Below are 22,924 nucleotides of genomic sequence, written 5' to 3' on the forward strand. Positions count from 1 at the left end.
TGCTGACTTAAACTAGACTGTTTGACTAAAATGTTACTAAAACTAAAACTATTTAAGGAGAAAATTTAATTTCCAAACTAGGTATGTGTGCACAACAAGGGAAAGTTTTTGCATTGCTGTTTGTGTGTAAGACCATAGAACAACTTAAATGTGGTGCTAAAAGAACATCCAAACATAATCCAGATCAAAAAGTGGTATACATTGATTTTCACCTGGTACAGGGATGAGGAAAGTGTTTCTCACAAGGTGCTTCTAGCTCATTTATCTGTTTTGATACTTGTTCTTTCTTTGTTGACCTTGAGGTTTAGCTGTAGTTTCTGTTGTTTTTTCTGTAAATACAGCTTTAATTTCCACGTATGAAAGAGAAAAAGAAAAAATGTTTTGAGACAGATTAATGTAACAATTCTATTTTTCTACTCTGGTGTTTATATAAAAATGCCAGAGGTGGAAAAAGTACACGACTTCTGTGCTCAAGTAAAAGTGCAGTTATAAAGCTTAAAATGTACTTAAGTTAAAGTAAAAACAACTACGGTGATTAGGTCTATAAAGCTACTCAAGTAAAAGTCAAAAGTATTTAATTTAAAGTTTACCCGAAGTACTGAGCAGCTACTGAGTAGTTGTACCCTAAAATATGATCATTCCTTATTGTAAATAACAAGAGAATAGCTCTCCAACCAGGTTGTTCAGGTAAAGTCACATCTCTATAATAAAGTAAAACACAGCAAAACTGACTGTGTAAATCAAAATCATACAGATTTAAATTCAACACTGGAAAAGTTTCTATATTTGTCCAAATTACATACTGATAAATTATACTTTTGAAAGAGTTAATTATTTTACAGTCTGACAGTAACTCTTGAAAATCTGGCAAGGTTGGTCTCCTCTGGCAAGAACAAAGCAGAGAATCAGCCTCATAGCAAGGCAATGCATGATGAGGCATAGCCATCATGTGGCCTTCAGAAGCACCTAAAGTCACCTAAAGTGACCTCTGACTCAGTGGATAACTTCACTCATAATACAAAAGTGGGGAGCTTTAGATTGTGATGTGGAATCATTGTCTATATGTGCTACTGTGTAGTCAACAGAAATGGAAACAATAGAAGAGTACAGTACTCAAGTAAAAGCACAGTTACTCTGATTAAAACTTACTTAAGTAGAAGTAAAATTACTGATTTCATAATTTATTAAAAAAGCTACTTAATTACAGTAATTTCAGTAAGTGTTCATTTATTAGAAAGATTAGTGATATAACATATCAGTTGTTGTGATACTCAACTTATCTGTATTTTGTAAAATATGTCAGAATAATGTTAAAAATTATCACAAGGAATGATACTAATATAGCATGTGTAATAATAAGTGTAATAATGAGCTACTGTATGGAAAAGGGGTGGGAAAAATAAGTTTGTTCTTCTTCCAGCTTCTTGAACATAGAATCTTGTTCATTAACTGTTTTTGTTGTTTCTTTTCTCTCTCATTCAGCACTATTTATTCTGTGTCTTCTGAAGGTAAATGCCCTTTTTTTAACACGTTCAAAATAAACTTCCCTTCAAGGCAATTTATTCTAAAGATTAAGACAAAGACTGGATTCAAAATAACAGCCAGAAACACTGCATTCAACACAATGTTCCTTCTTACAAGTATTGCTGGATAATATAGAGTACACTGCAGGGTAATCTTCCTCCATGCAGTAAACACGATAACACTTTATAATCCATGCCAGCATTTATTTGCACCACTTGCAGGTATCAGTTCTGGACATTGATCCCAGAACAGTTAGAGGAGAGCCTCTCCTTGGGTCCGTCCCCTGGCTGTCCATGATGAGGCAGATGTGAGGACAGATGCCAGGGGCAGATGGGCAGCCAAGGCTGGAGTCACTACAACCTGTTGGGCCAAGCCAGCCACATGACCACAGGACAGGTTGGTCTGACAGGCATAGCACACAACAAGAGGCCAATTTATTCTATAATATGTCATCATTTAAAGGCGGAGGATGTTTCAGTCTATCTTGTCTGTATGGCTCTATCAATGGTGCTTAAGGTTCAGGCTAATAGTTTTAGTTTTAACAGGTTTCCTGTAATTACAGGAAACAGTCTAAGAGCTGGTGATATATTCATTTGACACCCCCCCCCCCCCCCCCATTTATTAAAATCCCAGCATAAACAAAATGTGGCCACTATGTTTTGGGGACAACTGATGATGGTGTTTATAGTCCTATTTATCGAACAAATTAACTGACAACACATCAATCTGAGGCAAATGTACCCCAGGCTCAAAAATGGATGGCAATGTTAAGGAGAGAGATATCTGACCACCTGCCTTCAACACAGGTCAGAACCAGGAGGTCTGGAGAAGCCTAGTGTCTCCCCCTCCCCACCCCTTCTTAAAAAGACACGCTCTGTGTCTTTGCCCTTTTCGTGCAGACAAATGGTGAAGGGTGGGTGAAGGGTTGAGGATGGCAGAGAGCACATATGTCATTTACTGGCCAGCCTTAGCAACTAACAGCATGTGAAGTAATGCCCTGCTCTTGTTCTGTTAACTAGTCTGTCTGTCTCCCAAGAGAGAGACACAGAGAGAAATACAAACCATACGAGAGATAGAAATGAGTGCAGCAAAAAAGAGAGACATACGCAGAGCAGTATAGAGTGAAAATAAATGAGAAGCTTGGTAAGGATCAGTGGGAATGAGGAGGTCTGTAAGCTCATCCCAGTGGAGAGAAGCAGAAGGGCCCTGTAGCGCTGCTCTCAATCTGGCCAATGCAAACAGCTGCGGAGCTAACACAATTAATAGCCGGATGAGTTAGTACCAGACACAAGGCCACACAAGCCCCCCCCCCACCCCACCCCCATAAATGAAAAAATAAAATAAAACAAAATGTAAGAGAAACACTATACAATGTACCTGCATGTTAAATCTGTCTGGCAGACAATGGCATAAAACCAGCGATAAAATAAATCATCCAAAACTTCAATCATGAAGAAATGTGTACTTAATTCAAATTTAAAGGTTGTTTACAACAAAAGACTTAGCTAAGTCTAAATGCCTGAGCAGAAAAACATGTAGTATTACCTTCTATATTTCTCTCTTACTTTAAACATTCAGAAAAAAATCTTTCCTCATCCCCCAGCCTCCAAATTAATGTTACTTACAGTTTATATGAGTGCTGGGTGATTGATGAGTTTCATTATTAAATAGGATTTTGGCTTGCCATGCTCATTAAAACAAGGTTATCAATATTAAAATATTACTGTGCTGCATCCCATGTTGTGCTTACATTGCCTATAATTTGTTCATGTGTGATAAATGGATTGTACCCTCCCTCTTTTCTTACCGTACAGCGACTGCTCAGTTTAAGTGAGGAAGAGAGCATCCACCTGAGTTAGTTTGAAAAGCATCGTTTTAGAGTATCCACGCTGATTTTGCTTTGAAAAAAAGAGTAGGTGTAATAAGCATGAGCTAGAGATCACACTGTTTTGTAAGCTCAATGCAGTTAATGAAAATTTAGATAATATCACAATATGTCTTGCAATTTTTAAATTGAAGGTGCAATATTTCCTTGACCTGAAATGTGGTTCAAAATACCGGTTTAATACATTATTTAGAGTAATTTGGACTAAAAATCTGTTTTTCCTTGTTTTTGTATGTTTGTCTAATCAAAAATGAGAAAGACATGAAATAATTATTCCTTTAAATACAAAAAAATCACATAGAATTTGAAATGAGTCAAAATAATTGCAATTAGATTTTGTTTTTCAAAATGATCGCCTGAGTTTAATAATAATAATTTAATTAATTGTGTTTTTTATTATTATAGAGAATGATTTACTGCTTGTTTGATAAGAAACACATAAGATGAGAGAGTTAGAAATTATCTAATAATTTTATTTTATTTTAGTTGGAATAAAAGTAAAATTTCTCAGTATTTTTGTTTGGGGCAAATTGCCAATACTGATCAAAATTAAACTACTACAGCAGAAGACTGTTCTGCTCACTGGTACTTAAGAAACTTCATTTAAAACACTGGACATCTTCATATCCTCCTTCCATAACTGGAAAAGTGTTGTCTTATTTCATTAAGGAAAAGACAACAGTGATTGAGAGGAACATCATTTCTCTATTTGAAAACATACGTGGGAAAGTAACATAAAACAATCTGAGTCAATTAGCTTTGTGTCTTTTGGTATCTCATGGATTTCATGTGTTTCAGTCAGTAGAACGGATTATAAGTAACTGTCATTTTAGTACAACAGATTAAGCATGAACTAAATGTGCTGATGAGGAACTGTTAGGCTAATGAAAATGTGGCGTGCTCGATACAGTGTAGGGATGAGAATCAACAACCGATTCCAATTGGTTCAATCCATCGACATCATTTACATTTAATCTTAACAATTCCCTTATAAATGCCTTACGTTCATGCCATGAAAAACAGTCTCACGAGAGGCAGTTAGCAAAGTGAACAAGAACAGAGAAGTCAAGGAAGTGAGCATGGCGGACAGTGACAAAAACAGGCTAAAGCTGTCCAAAGTTTGGCTTCATTTCTCAAAAAATTAAGCGAACAGCATGATGTACAACATCTGCAAGACATGCATCTTTGTGCACATGAACTGTTAATTTTGAACAGATTTCAATTTATTTTTATAGTCAAGAGATCTAGGATCCCGTGAGTAGTTTTATTCATTTTAAGGTTTAATCTTTTTTCAGAAAATGAGCAGTAGTATTGTATTCTAGTTCAAGTTCAGGGATTGAAGATCCAGATAGTAGTTCGATTTAACTGAAATATTTCCAACATAAAAAACATTTTTTTGTATATTTTTTCATGTTCTCCTCCCAAAAACTTGATGTTTAAGATTTTTTGTTAGCAAAACTGTGTATTATAGCCAGTAATTGAAGTGTGCTTGTCATCATCTCTCACTGAAGATGGAAAACATCTTTTTCAGTGTTCAGAGAGAAAAAGACTGAATAAAAGTTGAGTTAACAGAGAAAACCTACAAACTCTACTTTTTTGAAAAAGAAAATTCCTAAGATGGAAACTATAAGGGAATGGACACTGAACTGAATTGACAAGAATTAACAATGGTATTAATATAAAAAAAAATCGTGTCAATTCCCATCCCGTGTGTGTGTTGTCTTTCTTGCTTTGAGAAATTTATGTTGTTTTTAATCAGAAAATGAAAAACAAGAAAAAGAGAAAAAAAACATAATCTATATCAAGATTTCTTTTAAGATCGTCACAGTATACTGTATGATCTATCATGAACCATGTCTGTTTTATCGGGCTCTACTTCCCAAGTATGCTGTTATGTTTACTTTTTTAGGAAGACCATATAAAAGTCTCTTTGTTTTGCTGGTGTGAACCACAGTGGACATTTGCTACAATCTACAAATTCCCTAATAAAACAGAAATATCTTTCTTTTGTGATGGTAAGCCATGATCAAATTAGTTTGTAATTATTTTGTATTGATTTGTGCGTATATCATTTTTCAACCTCAGGCATAAAGACACCAGTAACATCCTTGTTTGCATATTTTCTATCACACTCAAGTAAACCAGAGTAAATGTCATCAGAATGTTCTAGCTCAGCATGTGTTCACACACTGTATTTATTCTTAACATCTATGTGCTTCTTGATTCATTCAGAAAGAGGTCTCCCTCCTGTGAAGACCTGTAAGCCAGTCCTGTCTCTGTGTGTCACTGCAGATGTGTGTTTTTGCTTTGGATGCCAGAGTACTAGATGGAGTCCATTGTTGTCCTTTGCTGTTTCCATAATGATGTCAGGCTTCTCATAAAGGCATAGGGGCAGTATTTGAAAGATGTGGGTATGTAGACATTTATACATCAGAAATACATGGAGAAGCTTTTCATTTTTTCTGATACAAGAAAATGCCCAGCCATCCTGAGAACGGAATCAGTCCTTGAGAGAAACAGGTGCAGCTCTATCCCCATCTTTGGCTTTTTTGTCATGTTTATGCATAAAATATGCAACATTATCAACCCAAACAGACTGATCATAATGTGTTGCTATGGCATTATTAACAAAGCTTTTTCAAAAATGAGCAAATAATGCTGCAGACTGAGAGCACTGGCAGTGTGATTAATCATATTTTAGATAACATCATCACAATATAAACAGGCATGATCTATGAGAAACACTGCCTTAAAAGTAATAAATAAGAAAATACATTTTGTTTTTTTGTGATTAATCCATGAAGACGTTTGGCTTATTAAAATGAAACCCAAGTTAAGTCACAACTACTCTCTGACTAGTTTGTATCAGTTTAGTGGACACTGTAAGTTTTCCTTTATCAGAAAGAGGGGGAAAAGAGGGAAAATGTGGATGTTTTAGCAAGGTGTATATAATAAATCGTACATTAAATCTAATACATTTTAAGACCTTTTTCAAGATGCTGCTTCTACATTTCAAGACTATCACATTTTCAATTTCTATTACATTAACCATCCCACTACATTAACAACAAAGTTAGGATAGGTTTTGTGCTGATAATAAGACAATAATAAGACACCAGTGTTAAGATAATAAGACACTAGTGTTAATTTTGGCAGCCTTTCTGAAAGTTTTTAAAACTCTTGGAATCACAGTATTTAATTTTTAGTCAAATTTTAGTCATGCCTGCCCTATGTTTTAGTTTTAGTTGACCAAAATTCAAAACATTTTAGTCAAGAAAAAATCTTAACACTTTAGACTTTACTTTTAGTCAATGCATTTATTTACTTTGAACTAATTTAATCAGGCAAATTGTATAATTAATAAAAGTGGAACACACACATCTATGCACTATCGATATATGAATTGATTTAAAATGCACTGATTAAAAAAAAAAAAAAAAAAAAAAAAAAAAGATACACCTTATATGAACAGTGGAAGAATATAATTACTTTTGAATGTCCAAAATATCAGGACCAACATTTAAGTCAAGTTCTAGTCTCAGTGACACAAACTATTAATCACTTTTCATAAGAGTTTTTGAAACCAAACATACATTTTTAGCTAGTCTTAGTCTTTCTCATTCTAAAAAGGTAGTCAAGGAACATTTTAAGTCGTACTTTTAGTCACCAAAATTAACCTGCTGATACTGTAAGGTAGCTGAAAGGAATGTATTATTTTTTACTTAAGCAACCTAAAAGTAGTTACACCACAGTCTAAAAGCACCTATTTACAAGTGTAGGACTGAAGTTAAAGCTAAAGCTGAACAGCATATCTGAAGGGTTTAAAGGAACAAAACAAGGTATAATTTCCCATTTTAGAATACTTGCAGTTCTCTTTTTTATGTATTTTAAAGCCAACAACCGCTTTAGATTACTACAAAAATTTAAAAAATAACCAAATTTAAGACCTTATAGTCTTGCATTTAAGACTTTTTTTTTTTTTTTAAAGCCTTAATTTGGCTAAATCGATTCATCGTTTTTTCCTACTTTTTAAGACTCTGAGGACACCCTGTTAAGGTGTTAAAAAATAAAACAGCTCCTCTCACAATAAATCAATCAACTTTAGGCAAACTTGTAAGTGGCCTTCAGCTTTTATAGCACTTTGTCTTGTTCTGACTACTGAAAGCAGGTTACACTTCAGGATATTAACAGAAAATATGACTTTTTAAGACTTCAATACTCAAGACTCCAGTTTTGAAGTGTTTGCACATGCTCTGTTCGGCAAAGCATGACGTTACAACAAACAGCCTGCCATTATTTGTCACAGTCTGTGACTTGTGGGAAACAGACAGACAATATGGCAGGTGGCATTAGCCACCTGCCATGAAAAAGCGAAAGTGACTGATTAAAAAAATACAATATTTCTTATTAGAGTGCTCGATTAATCATCAGAAAAAATCGACAGAGTACTCAATTACAAAAAAATCAATTAATGCAGCCCTACTGTCAACACAAACATACTAAGAGAGACACCAAGGGCAAATGGAAAATCACTCTCCATCCCAAGAGGCCAAGGGCAGGACATTAGGTGAGACTGTGGAGTAACAATAAAACCAAAGGGGAAGACACACCTTGTAGTGGAGCCAATGTAGCACACCTTTGAATTAATTGATTTTTACCAATAATCAGTAAAATAAAATGCTGAAACTTATAACTGGCCAAATGCCAGCATCAATAATCAGCTAGGCTGATAATCGGTCTACCCCTAGATCACATTGCTGTTAGCTGTAAGCTGTTAGCTGGGGACACAGAGGAGCTTCAAGGACACAATGATGGCTCAACAGGCAAGAACATAAACAAGTGTGCAGACTGATGTTAGATCTGGTGGTGTTCAGTCAGAACCTCACTGGTGCTTAAAACTAAATAAAAGCAAAAGCAGAAAAACTAACCTACAACCTCTTTTGACAAATATAGAAATTGAAAACAGCTACAGAATTTAAGACCTCAAGGTCTTCCCGTCCAAGACTTAATATTTTTTCAAAGCCTAAATTTTGCTAAATTGATTTATCAACCTTAAATAGTTTTTAAGACCCTCCAAACACCATGCACCTACTCACACCAGCAATTTAGGGTTCAGTGTCTAGCTCAAGGACTCTTCAACACATGACTGTAGGTGCCGGGGATCGCACCTCTAACCTTCTATTTAAGAGACAACAACTCTGCCACTTACTCATCAGTGGTAAACAGTCCATGGATAAAGACAGAGAAAAAAACAACAGGAGTAATAACCCAAATTTCACACATTAATGGAATAAAAATAAGAAAAAAGTGAAATATTAGCACAAGGTGTGACACATAATAATGACTGTAATGAGTCATGGCAATATCAAATAAAACTGTTAACTCTTTGAGTTTTTTCTGTTTGTGAAGAAGAAGATGAATACTTGGTTATTCAATTAGATAGTGTGTTTGTGGCCCCTCACTAGCCTGGGAACAAGATGGGACACTCACTGGCACCAGATAGAGAGTGTGGTGCTGACCACCCAACCAAGCTTAGTTTGGCACAGGTCCTAACCCAGACCAGACCCACTCCACTGGCAGGAGGAGGAGGAACAGGCAGACTGTGGGGTACTCAGCTGGTAGAGTAAAATTCATGTGCACACATGCATAGAAACACACACATAAACATCGAATCTGGCTCAGTAGTGTTCCAGAGTTGCACTTGAACACTCATACTGGCCTTCAATCTTATTCAGAAAGCCTTATTAACCTTCCTGTCAAGTAGGGCTGAAACAATTCCTCGAATTATTAGGGGGATTCGTTTCAAAAAATGCCTTGAGGCTTTGCTTAAATCAGTCCTGTATCCATATATGCTCATGCTGTAAACCTGGACATTGCGCCATGTGTTGCACGGCATGCTATGTTTCACACGGACGGCTATTTGTGTAGCACAATGCACTTGTTCTCGCTGTTACTATGACGTAACATGCATGATTCAAGGTGTGAAAATCCCAAGGGAAGAGAAGATAATGCAGTGATGTTTACAGGCACTCGTCCTGCGTTTGTACGCATCCACTGGCTCCATGGCAGATATGGCACTATGCCTGCAAACGCTGAACCTATGCAGATCTCCGAGTTTACGCGCTGCCTGCATAACTCGCTTGTGTGAGACAGCGCTCAGTGTGTGTCTGCAGACTTCAGGGAATTTAATAAACTCCTCTGATTGGCCCGACAGTTTCACAGAAAACCAACCATGATTCAACAGCTCATAGAAGCAGCTTTATCCCTTAAAATGTGTTCTTGAGGTCAGTTGGTGGTCTTAAAAGGTGATATTTTTATTTTATGGTGGATGAACTCACAAACAAAAATGTGCAAAAATTAAAAGTGAACACCCTTTGTAAAATAGACCATATTCCTGTAATCTAAAGGTTCACCATTCAGACATCATCAGACCGCTGTGTGAATGACGGAACTTCATTCTTGCTATAATGTAAAATATTAGATTTATGCATAAAGTAGAGGATTTTAAAATGATTAAATGTCCCTCTGCTTTAATAACAAATTGGAAAATAAAAATAAACTACAATAGAAGAAATAAAGTGTCAGCACCCAAAATTTCCTGGGAGAGGATCACTAAAACCCTAAATATGCCATGATCTAATGTCATTATTTTACTTCCTTTCCTTGTAACTTTAAGAAATGTAAATTGCCATCAGAACTTCATTGCACTTTGTAAAAAATATTTTCTTTAGAGAACCTGTTAATACCAATTTTTAATATAGAAATAGTTCATTTTAGGGGCCCAGGTTTTTTTTCCTCATTTGTCTAGTACTATTTCTCTTGAAAAAGCAAAAGTGATTGATTAAACAAATACAATATTTCTTATTAGAGTATTCAATTAATCACCAGAAGAATCGACAGAGTACTCGATTACAAAAAAAATCAATGACTGTAGCCCTACTGTCAACACAAACATACTAAGAGAGACACCAAGGGAAAATGGAAAATCACTCTGCGTCCCAAGAGGCCAAGGGCAGGCCGAAGGCTTGTTGGGTGACAAGAGCTAGCCGTGACAGGTAAGAATGATGAGCTATATTCACAGTGTTAAAGGTCAATAAAATGGAAAAATATCCCAGTAAACAGGATCAGTTCTTGACCCTGTACTTTCAGCCATAAGCTTTAGTTGCTGTGTGGAGGAGTGTATTAGAGTAGAGCTCAAGCTAGTTCAGAATGCTCGTGCAGTTATGTACACTTTGTAGATCCTGAATGAAATAGAAAATTAATAAAAAAGACCTTGAAAGTGAGTTCAACCATTACGCTCTGCCACAACAATCAAAATCTGAGTATTTAAGTTCAACCTGGTTAAAGTGGCCTCTGACATTATGCTGTCCGCCTGACATTTGACAATTCAGATCTTTCTCAAACAAGCTGGAGTTTACAATAAGGTACCAAAAGTAAGCTTAGGTTACAAATCTTTGTTTCTTTTCAGCTAAAATAAGGCATCTTTAGGCTGCTTCAACAAGGCTCAAATGAGAAGTTTGAGGTTGGACGCACTAAAGTCTACCACTGAAACTAGGAAAGGGGAGGGCATGTATATTTATTGAGCACCATGCAAAGCCAAAACAATCACAGTGCTTTACAGAGTAAAGAAAAAAAGAATATTTCTAGCATTTAGAATGTTAAAAGACAGCATATATATATATATATATATATGACATCAGTCGGTGAGGTTTTTTAACAAACAAATACAGAGAATAATGAATGTAATGCTGCCTCCAAACTTTGCTGTTGCAACTTTGCCGTCCTTTGGTTCTTCTTTGCTGGTCTGCATGCAGTGTTTTGGAGCAGCGAAGAGTTGGTTTCTGGCTTATAATGCTAACATTTAGAATGGTTAAATGTAGCAAAATTTAAAGTTAAACAAAAGGGTATCAGATCATACATAAACATGTGTTATTGCCATTACAAATATCCGCATTATACAGTATGCAGTATGGGACGCATTTCCAATGTTGGTATCAGAATCCGAACAACTCTTAAAGGTAGCAGAGAAATCATTTTAAGAGGATATAATGGCTGTGTATTTGCACATTATTTACCAACTTCCCCTGGGGAACTTCACCTAACACCATGGTCTCTACTTCCATTGCTATGCTGATGACATCCAGCTTTTCATTACGACCAGTTCTATCAGAACAAAAACCAACTCCACTCTGACAAATTGCCTAGCTGAAATAAAAACATGAAACCAAACTACAATATATCTGACCTTAATCATCAGCCCCAAATCCATCCTTAAACTCACTAAAAAGGTCAGCCTCAGCAATTCCACTCTATCCTCCTTTCACATCCACATTTTCAGCATCATTTTTGACAGTAACCTCTCATTCGAACAACATATCACCAAGCTCACTAAAACTGCCTTCTTCCCCCTTAAAAAAAGCCTGTATCTAGCTACTAGGGGTGTGAAACAAGATTTCTCAATGCAGAAAAATCAATTTCGCAAGATCAATATCGCGCAGACACTTGGAGAAGCAGCTCTCCTTACAGAAAACAATGCCAAACTGGAAGTTATAAAAAAATCACAAAGATGCCCTGGACACTTTAAAACTGTTGGTGAGAAAGCTAATGAAGAAACAGAGCTGATCCATGATCCATTATGATGACCATTCCAACACACACACACTCATCTGTGTGTCGTGTCCAACACTGCTCATACGAGACAAAAAGACCACAAAACGATAAAATGATCTATTTCTCTAAATCACAGCAAACATGTTATTGACAGAAATATTTCTTTTGAGTGTTTAAATATGGATGTCCTTAAACAGGATGAGAAATAGTTTGATTCTACTGATGCAGCTCTTTATATTTAGGTCTGTTGTAAACAGTGCTTAAAGTACTTTCAAAATAATCTTATATATACTTAAATTTAATATTAAAAACAAGTACTGTAATTGTAGCAATGGGTGCATGGTGTAGTAAATTAAAGATATTGTGGACTGTTAAAATGAAAGGTTTGATTTAAAGAGCATTAAAATGTATAGTTTGAGTCAGAATTAGACCAGACAAACTGTTTGGAAGCATTGATAGCCTACTCAGTACAACAGGAGTTAGTTTAAACATTTTTAATAGACCTGAATGCTTTGCAATTATGACTTTCAGTTGTATAAAGGATATATTATTTACCTATGTACTGTAATTTTTTCCAAAATTAAAAAAAGAAAATGGTAAAATCTCATCTCGTCTCATCTTGTGAGGTGTTTTGTCACACTCCTACTAGCTACTATTCTCTTTTTTGTTTGTTTAAACTCTATTCCTTGCTTTTCACTTCCAGACTTGACAACTGCAATAGCATCCTTTACAGCAGGGGTCAGCAACTACATCTGCATGAGGGCCAACATTTTCTTGCCAGCCTTGTAGAAAAAAAACTTGCACTCTTAAGGACTGTGAAGCAGAAAGTTGCAAAAAAAAAAATCCCACAATTTCTATCAGCAATGGACTGATAAGATAGAATCAGAATTTGGTGAAAGATGGGGGATGATTTGAGGGAAGGGAGCCACAGGCTGGATTTGAACCCAGGTCCAGCATGTACAAAACCACTAGGGTTATTGGCACTCCTCATGGAAAGCTTCTGGTTGAATACTGGCGGTGGATCTGGGATTTCTGTAAACCCATAAAAAAAATCAAAGTAATTCCAGATAAAACTGTTTTAGTCATGATGTAAGGTTGGTTTTAAAGCTATAGGAATTTAAAGAACAAAAAGATCCATTAAAATTCCCATTTTTTTCCACCCAAATATATTCTAGGGACCAGGTAGGAAGAATTAATGTAGTGTCTGAGTATTTTGCAAAGCACTCATCAATAAAATGCATTATTCTTATCATAAACTATAGTGACCTTTATAAAGTTCACTTGTGTTGTCAGTGTACCACATGGGCAGTGGGTACTGAGGCTTGCAATCATGTCTCTCTAATCAAATTCATGTCAGTGGAATAGATTACCCGTACTCAAAATTAGTCATGTATGGATGCACAAAGGTGTGTTCAATGCTTGCTGTCTGAACCCACAATTGCTTTCATTTGTGCTGCAGACTGCGATGGTACCAGGTGAGGTGGCTGCCAATAAACACACAGTCCAACACACACAACCACACATGCAGGCCTTTCCAATGAAAGCTAGGTACCAGAATAGCTGTCAAAGCAGCACCAGAGATGTACCCAGTCATCCAATGTCAAATGCCCTGGTCACCCACCTGCACTACTAAACAGTACAAACCCCCCCCCACTCTCTCTCACACACACAGCGAGGATCCAACCAGCAGTGTACCATGCGCAAACAAGAACCCAGCCAACCAAACATTCACACTGTACATGAAAGAGAACAAAACAACAGCCCTGCTCACATCTATAGGGCTGTTTCCGCCTGCCACAAAGCCTGTCAGACCAAGCTCTGGATCAAATATGACACAGGTGGCACTGCAGTGTGGCAAGTTCAAGAAAAACCTGGAGGTCTGGATGATGAAGCAGTGTTTATGATTAGTGATATAACTATCCAATACTATTGCTGTGATTTACGACTTTACGACGAGTACGACTTAGGCTGGCCACACACGATTTTACTGAGTCTTGATCAAACTTGACTTCTGAAGAAAAACAAATAAGGAGGACTATTGTAATCCTTGGGTGGCTGCCCTGGCATATGTTGCAATTGCAGCAAAAATCCCAAAACATAGATAAGAATATGGATGAAATCCTGGCTGGATGGAGGTCCAGTTTAGTTCATGTTTATGAGCTGTGAAAGTACGTAGCATCGGGTTGGTGACCCTACCTGATTTGCTTAACAATTGAAGGTCAAGGAGGCTTAGATGTGCCTACAAATTTTAGAAAAAAAGTCTCATCAATACCACACACTTAAATATTACATAGACAAATGATCCTTTGTATCGAGCCTCTCCTAAGCACATGCCCTCAGGATCATCAGAGGAGGCAAATCTGGCCTTAAATCAGGCTTAAAACTATCTAGTGTGTGGCCAGCCTCAGAGTAGTGAATCACCATGGTGACTTATTCTGAAGTTAACCTGCCACAGTAGGGTTTCTCCACATTTATGGCCCTCCTCCACAGTCTAATTTGTATTGCCACAGTCTATTTTAGATCACCAACTTAACAGGAGACAAAGCCTTGAAACATTTCAGGTGAAACATTTGCTCCTCTCTCTGTTATATCCATAAAGGATCTACATATCTGTATGGATCTGTGTGCTCCCACCATGTCTCTCTCGAGCGTGCTGGCTACCTTGATGTCTAATTAATCAAATATTACGGGCTTATTCATGTCTTAAGTGACAAAACCCCAAAGTGCGAACGTGTCATTAAGAAGAATCTTTTTCAGTCAGGCTGACACTTAACAGGAGATTATATTCTGTAAATATGTATAGCAGTTGTATAAAACATGTTAGAAGCTCTTGCACCCACTAACAAGGCAGAGAAAGGGAAAGAGGCAGTCAGGTAAAAAATTTTCAGTTCTAGCTGAGTGAAACAGTCTCTGATTTAGTTATTTGTTGGATAATTCATATTTACTCTAGGAGTTAGAATACAGCAGCTGTAAACTTCTCTGTTTCTGTGATTTGATCAATTTTTGAGTTACATGGATAAGGTGGGAGGAACAGTGTTAATAATGATAAATTACTTCTCTCTAGAATGTAAACTTGACACAGAAATTTTACTAATGTATCATTTAGATAGATTTACTAAGGCTGACAAATATAAAATATCAACTCCAGCATAAATTAAGGGATAAACGTAAACAAGAACACAGGAAATAAGGACTGTGACAAAATTTTCTGGTAGAGTTAGTTTTAGTTAAAATCAGAAAAAAAAATCTTCAAGTCAGAGGAAAAAACTGAAAACTGGAATTTGCCAATCAAATCATAACCAGTACACCCCTAATTTAATTACTAAAAGAAAAAACAGTTTAAAGAGAACAACATTTCCATAGATTTTTGCTCTAAAAATGCAAAAGATTGGTGCCATTTAACTTCAAAATGTCACTTGCCCCCAGAACCCCCTAGAAGGTTCGGGGTCCCCCATCATAGTCTCTTAAAATCCTGTGGGAAACACTGATATGAGTTCTATTTGTACCAAAAACTGCCAACTGACCCATCAGTTCTCTTTATCAATGAGGTCTGTTTTGAGAGTGGATGAGAGCAGAACTGATAAGAGTAAAAACAGAAGCAAACCTCTTCATATTTTTCTTCTAGCACAGTCTGCCCTGCTTTGTGTGGCTACTTTGCAAAATTTTGTTTGTTAAGGTTATTAAAGCCCTGAAACGAAACAAAGGAAAAAAATACAAGCCAAAGATTTTATCTAGGTCAAAATACTGAAGGTGGAAACCAGTGTTTCATGGATTACAGATACGTAAAGCTATGGTTTGTAGGTTGTAAACTGCTGCTATAATGATGTTTCAATTAACTGATCCTGAGATGAATATATATTTGCAGAATTGGAAACTGGTGTGATTTTATGCGAATAGATTTGAGAGTGCCTTACTTCTGGCAGAGCTGATTGAAGAGAATCTTGGGACTGAGTGGGCCTTTTCCTGGCTCTTTCATGCTCTGTAGGAAAAGAAACATGGCCGCAGTCAGCGGCTCAGGACTGGACAGCGTAACCATCAGTGGTTTCTGTAAAAATAAAACAGCACATTTATAACACCTTTAATTTATGTGCTTTAAAAGTGTATAAAAACATGATCCACATAGACGTTTCTCAGCTATTTCCAGCTAAATATTGCAGTTATGGACTAATTAGAGCTGATTTTGTTTATTTGCTCCAGAAAATAAGTTCGCTGTTTACATGTTAAGATCTAAAGTGCAATGAGTCAGGCATCAATTAGTACTTCATTTTGCCCAATTTTAAAATCTGTGTGTCGTCATCCAAGAATATGTTCTTTGCAAACTATATTATTGCTTTCACATAATGTAACAAAGAAACAAAAGAAAAAACTTCTAGTGCCATTCAAAGTAGAATTTTCTGAATAATTTGCCACTGATTTATTGTATTAAAGAAGAAATGATGTGACAGATTGAAGCTGCATTAGGAAAATATTACTATAAATCAAGATCTTTTGGATTTTTTCAATCTCTAGTAAAGTTTGAGGACTTAAACTATAAGATGGATGGCAAACTGTACCAGATTGGTCTCCAAAGGCGGGCAGATCCTCAGTTTATACCCTTTCTCCTTCGCTTCCTGGATGAGGTCGATGAGCATGTGTGTCTGAGACAGGTTCTGTTGGGACAACAGAGTTTCAAAAATTTAATTTCATATGTTTAGTGAATAGCATTAAGCATTGAAATAATTTCTTTAGATATAACAAAAGGTTTTCCAATAAAAAGTTATTTTACAAATCTACTAATAACTAAACAAGCAATAATCAACAATTCTACTGTTCATCAAAAGTAAAGACCAAACTATTTTATGTGACATGAAATAAGGTTTGGATCCTAAAAACATAGAAAACTGTATTCACACTTAACATTGCACAAGGGTATCTTAATTGACCGCAGTATTTGCCACAAGTTATCTCCGTTTTATCTGGATTAAGGAAACTTGTGAGTTCATTATTCCGTAAGAGGATTTCAAATTTATCCATGAACTGTGAGTTTCAAATACAGAGAAGATCCTTGGTGAAGAGGTAGCCTGAAGCTGTCGTCCATTCATTTTAGAGAAACATCTTTTCCTTCCATTTCAAGGGATATTTGTTTTGTCACATCCTGGCAATGAAGACAGTTGCTATGGAAAGCTCACAATGGAGCCGGCATTGTGAACACAGACATAGCTCATCCTCAGACAATTACCTGTTTTGGACGGAGAGATTGCAATTTTCAAGGAGACAATACAAACAGACAGCGAGAGGGAGGGAAAAACATGTATACTGCTCTAACTCAAATTTCAATCAACAAAGAAGGCCCTCAGGGTGATTAACAAAATGGCGGAAAATAAAGCCTCATTGTTGGAGAGACGCGTCAGTTTGCAGTCACCATGACCGACCAGAGACAGACAGGGGAGGCTTTATTACAGTGCTGTGTGGTGAGCATGTTCTGCACCAACTGAGTGCCACTCATGTACGGACAGGTGAATGTGTCCAAGCCAGTGCGCATTCACTGCTGCAATGAATATACTTCAGAGTGACCTCTGGGCCTATTCTGTAAACACTTACAACCATTGTAAGGATATAATCCTGCATACGATAAACAAGACCTAGGAGAAGAAGCATCCCATGCATTGTGACACTATACCTTATGATAATGTCACGTTAGGGTTGTAATCCCTTAGATCTTTGATGCTACTGTATCATAAGATCTTTGAAGACACAGCAATGACTGACAGGTGATGTAAAGTCAAGAAACCTTTCTCAAATAAGAAAACAACTTTCATGACAGACATAACTGACAAAGACCAATCAGGTTTTATCAAAGGCAGACAGACCCAAGATAATATCCGGCATACTCTTCATATAATAGATCAGATCCAAAAACAGGGTAAAAGTGCTGTGTTAGTTAGCCTGGACGCAGAAAAGGCCTTTGACTGCGTAAGCTGGAAGTTCCTCTATCAGGTTTTGGAGAGATTTGGTTTTCAAAAAGAATCAATACAGTGTATTCAAACTCTATATCAAGAACCCACAGCTCGGATAAAAATCAATGGTCACTTGACTGATAGATTTACCTTACAGCGTGGCACGCGTCAGGGATGCTGTTTAAGTCCCACTTTATTTGCTTTATTTATTGAACCGCTAGCACAACTGATCAGACAGAGTAGCTCTCTGGAAGGCATTACCATCAGTGAGCAGGAACACATCATAGAATTATTTGCGGATGATGTGGTTGTTATTCTCCAGAACCCAGATAAAACTTTTCTGAATCTTATGACAATCTTAGAAAACTTTGGTTAATATTCAGGTTATAAGTTAAATATAACCAAGACTCAACTCCTCTCCTTAAACTATTCTCCTAATCAGTCAATAAAAGATCAATATAAAATTAACTGGATGGCAGATAAAATTAAATACCTAGGGGTTACAATTGCAAAGGATTTAGACAAAATCTCAGAAATTAATTATAACAAGATAAATAATAGAATCCAGAAAGACATTAGACGTTGGTCAACATTCAATCTAGACTTTGGTACACGAATTGAGGTGATAAAGCTGAATTTGTTACCAAGATTACTATTTTTTATTTCAATCTATTCCATTTATTATCCCCGAAACACAATTTAGATCATGGGACAAACTAATATCCAGGTTTATTTGGAATGGCAAGAAGCCAAGAGTGAGGTATAAAACACTTTTATATGTCCCTTCCCAACTTGAGGCAATACTTTTATGCAGCTCAGGTAAGATTTCTTGTTTGTGGATGTTGTCCTCATTACCAGGCAAGATGGAAAGACATTGAGACTAAACTTGAGGCTTTCCAACTTCAGTCATCTCTTGGAGACAAGGCAAGCAAATTGAGCCAAAAAACTAAAAGCATCCTCAGTTTAAACCAGGAATTAGTAACTCAGGTTTTAAACAATGGTGGGATAAAGGTATTACTGTGATATGTACATTAATTAAGGAGAAGGAGTTCAAAAGCTTTGCCCAGCTGCAGAAAGAATTCAACCTTCAGCACAGCGATTTTTTCAGATATCTCCAAATAAGAGATTATTATGATAAAAAGATTAAACCAGAAATATGTAAGAAGGACAATACAATGTTAGATATTTTTTCAAAAGCATATAAGCAGTATGATGCAAAGCTAATTTCAAAACTTTACCAGGCTTTTCAGATACAGAAAGGAAATAACACTGAATATATCAAATCAAAATGGGAAAAAGAGGTTCAGGTGGAAATACCACTGGAGGATTGGTGGTCAATGTGGAGCACACAACACTCATCTACAAGCTCCAAGAAATGGAGAGAATTTGGATGGAAGAATTTGGTACGTTATTTTATAACACCACACATTAAAAATCAACAATCTAAAACACATAACCCATGTTGGAGACAGTGTGGGCACATCGAAGCCAATCACTCCGATATCTTTTGGACATGTCCAAAAATTCAGTTATTCTGGGTAAAGATTGTAGCAACTCTGGTAAAGATTTTAGGGTATGCAGTACCACATGATGTGAAACTATTGTATTTTGGTTTGTTTACAGAAAATGTTTCTAAAAAGGACTGGTATTTGTGTAAGATACTGCTTGTGGCTTGTAAAAAAAAATCAATTTCAAGAAGACGGTATAAACCTGAGCCCCCAAACCTCAAGGAATGGATGGAAATTGTGTCTGAAATATACAAAATGGAGAAAATAACTTTTTCACTAAGACTTAGAGGAGCAGATTTCACTAATAGGTGGTTCAAATGGATTCAATTTGCAGCAGAAGACGGGAGTGCTATCTCTGACTTTGAACTTTGATGAACTCGTAAAGGACTGTATGATTATTCCATCTCAAGCATGCTCCACTGTCTGTTCTTTTATTTTTGTTAATGTGCATTGGTGTTCAACCTACGTCTTTGTAAATGAAAAAAGCTGACAAAATAAAAAGTGTAAAAAAAAAAAAAGAAAAAGAAAACTACTCTCAAAACTTTTAAGCCTCAAACTTCTGTACTATGTGCTTGTCATTCACAACAAAAATATTTTTTCCTTTTTTCAAGTAAACTGATTTGTTTTGGTAAAAGTGTGCGAAAGAGAACGAACAATTTTCTACAAGACAGAAAAAAATCCCTCAAGTAAGAGATTCAAGTGGGTGGAGTTCGCTTTGAGACGGGAGTTAACTGACACTTTAAACATTTACCTTTTCACTGTTTCCTTAGAAAACTAAGGCAATTTCCTTTATCTGTGGTTAAGTTTATGTTATAATCTTAAGAGAAAAGCAACCCAAGGTTCCTTATTTTCATAAAAAAAAAAAAAAGAAGGTCCAAACAGAAGTCAATTACCGTTTTTTAAGACAGAAAATGTTTTAAATTAAAAAGAGAATAAAAAGTGTTAAAAGCAAAATAAAGAAATTTCAAAATAGGATGATGAACTGCAGTCGACAAGAAAATTCTGAGAATATTCACAGTGAAGAATTTCTTTAAGATGTATTTTTTTGGATTTTTTTAACTCCTCTTTTTTTTTGTTTTGTTTTGTTTTAATTTAATTTTTCACAAGGATGTTATTTTGTAACAACCATTATCAGAGTAAGAAATGTCACTACCACAATGATAAAAGCATCCATACATTTAGACCAGTATAGCTCCAAGGACACCAAACCAACATTTCATTTTGGTTGCACTGGCCAGAAAAACTGACAAATAAATGTTGTTTTTTAAAATGTGAATAAAATGCTTTGGTTGAATATTGAGACTGCTAAGAAAGATGAGCCAAAACAACTGGGAAAAACTATTACTGAATTAACTGTGCTGGGCATGTACTAATATTCAGAATTACTTTCTTAGTCTTGAATCATATCCATATGGTAAGGTTAATATATTCATAATGAAAAAAAGCAGTATTTGTGATATTTCATAATTCCACATAAATATCATTGCAGTACAGTGTTTTTTTTTATTACCCCGAGTTCATGCTCTGTTATACCAACCTGCATTACAGCATTGAAGAAGCAGGTGTTACCAAGGTTGTTAATGCCTTTGACAGGGACCAGGGTGCTGTTAATGGCTGGACTTTTGCCTTTTGGTTGGTCTGTGTTGTCTGATGGCTCCTCTTGCAGCTTGATAATCTTGGGTGATGCACCTAGAACACAGAAAAACAGGTCACTTACAGATTAGTATAAATTGTTCATTCAGGTGAAATTATTTAGTGATAAAGCACAGTTACAGGAGTTCTATAGCTGGGATCCATGGCTTATGAATCATACAGATCTATAACTCCTGCTCTCAATTTGCTTAGATTGATGCGTTTGGTCTGCAGCTGACGACAGTATTAAAAACTAATAATTGGATAGTTGAGAAAGGTAAAAAAGACAATCAATTCAATCTTCAGTCAGAGAGTTCTGAATTGTGATTTTTTTTACTATAGGGAATAAAAATGTTTTGATTGAACCTCCAAGGCTCTCTTCTGCTACCTTTGACTGGTCCAGATGTTTTTCTAGATGCCACTCTTAAAAAAGTTAATGTTGCAGACCAGGAACATCACTTCTGAGAGAGGATGCTGCAGTTTTTGAGAAAAAAAGACTGCAGATAATTTAATGATAAGTCATGTGTTTGACTGTCTTGTAAACCAGGCTAAGAATCAATCGGATTAGGTCGGATATAACATGGATGCTTCTTGTCAGCCTTGACTGACTATCCTCTGTTCCAATGACCACAAAGATTTGGCCAATAATTTTTACCCTTTCATTGAGCATTTTTAGTACTTCAAGAAAGAAAATATCCCTGATTGATCTTAAGAGAAAATGTGATTATGCAGTGATATTGTTGATACCCGTTTCAAAAATTCTGGTGGACTGTTGCCCAGTTTTCTCCAAGTTCATGCAGATTTCCAACCACCTTGGCATGAGTTAGCAAAAGTTAAGTGTTCTTCTTATCTGTCAGATTTGTTGTAGGTCTACCAAAGTAGAATTTAGATCTGTCATCAAAATCACATACCAAACATGAAGTGAAAGTTTATGGAGTAATTCATATTTGTGTTTAAGTCTGGTATTTGGACACAACAATAGAGCTGAAAAAAGACTTCAAAAGCCTGAGCTGGCACCGACTTATGGGTTATTTTTAGTATCCCTCTGTGGTAGTCAAGATTAAATTCAGAGCTAAGAATATGGCTTAGCTGGTTGACACTTTAAAGAAAGTCGGCCTTGATGCTGGAAAATTTCAGCATCCCTTCATACGGATTGTGGCCCAATAGGAAACAAAATGGTTTAGCCTTGAAGCGAGACTGGGGATGGGAGCAGGGTGCTGTGATGGCAGCTGGAAGGAAAGCTGGGTCATTTGGGAAAGCAGATGACAGCTGTAGAAGTTTCCGCTGGTTAGTGAGGGGGGGTTGGGGGCTGGGGTTAGAGAGATGGCACTCCAGAGCCAGCTGTTACTCCTGATCACCAATGAAAACTAACCTTAAACAGAAACTCAGGCACAGATGGTCAGAATCTAACAGTGCCATACAGATAGTCTGCTGGGGACAGAGTAGTGTAGTTAGCATAACCCAGCAAGCTGATGGCATGCCAGCGGCTAAAAAACACAGAAGACCAAGATAATTAACTACTCAGAACGTGCTAATGATAAGGTTGTCACGATATCAAATATCTGAACTATGACACAATTCTTATAACTGATGCACCTGTTTAAATGCCAGAACAACAAAAATAGACGTCAAAGACCCCCAACATCGAGCACTGTTTTGTTTTTATAAGTAAAAGTGAAGGAAAACTACTGCATACTGTCTAAATTGTAAGGGTTCATTTGAAACATTCTGGTACTGAGGAGCTGCAAATATGTTTGTGCAATTAAAAGTTTTTAATTTTATGATAATTAAAGTAATTTAGATTACAGTTAATTTAAAAACATATCAAA

General features: G+C 36.3%; 1 protein-coding gene across 1 annotated transcript in view; it reads right to left on the bottom strand.

The window, feature by feature from the left end:
- Positions 1–22,924, bottom strand: part of usp45 (ubiquitin specific peptidase 45) — a 53,221-nt gene that overhangs the window by 13,504 nt on the left and 16,793 nt on the right. Inside the window, exons 6-8 of the mRNA XM_041793947.1 lie at positions 21,001–21,152; positions 16,573–16,668; positions 15,934–16,064 (exon numbers count right to left, since the gene is read on the bottom strand). Of these exons, the coding sequence (XP_041649881.1) occupies positions 15,934–16,064; positions 16,573–16,668; positions 21,001–21,152 (379 nt within the window). The remainder of the gene's footprint in view (positions 1–15,933; positions 16,065–16,572; positions 16,669–21,000; positions 21,153–22,924) is intronic.

Source organism: Cheilinus undulatus, linkage group 8 (genome assembly GCF_018320785.1).
Source record: "Cheilinus undulatus linkage group 8, ASM1832078v1, whole genome shotgun sequence".
NCBI classification, from domain to species: domain Eukaryota; kingdom Metazoa; phylum Chordata; class Actinopteri; order Labriformes; family Labridae; genus Cheilinus; species Cheilinus undulatus.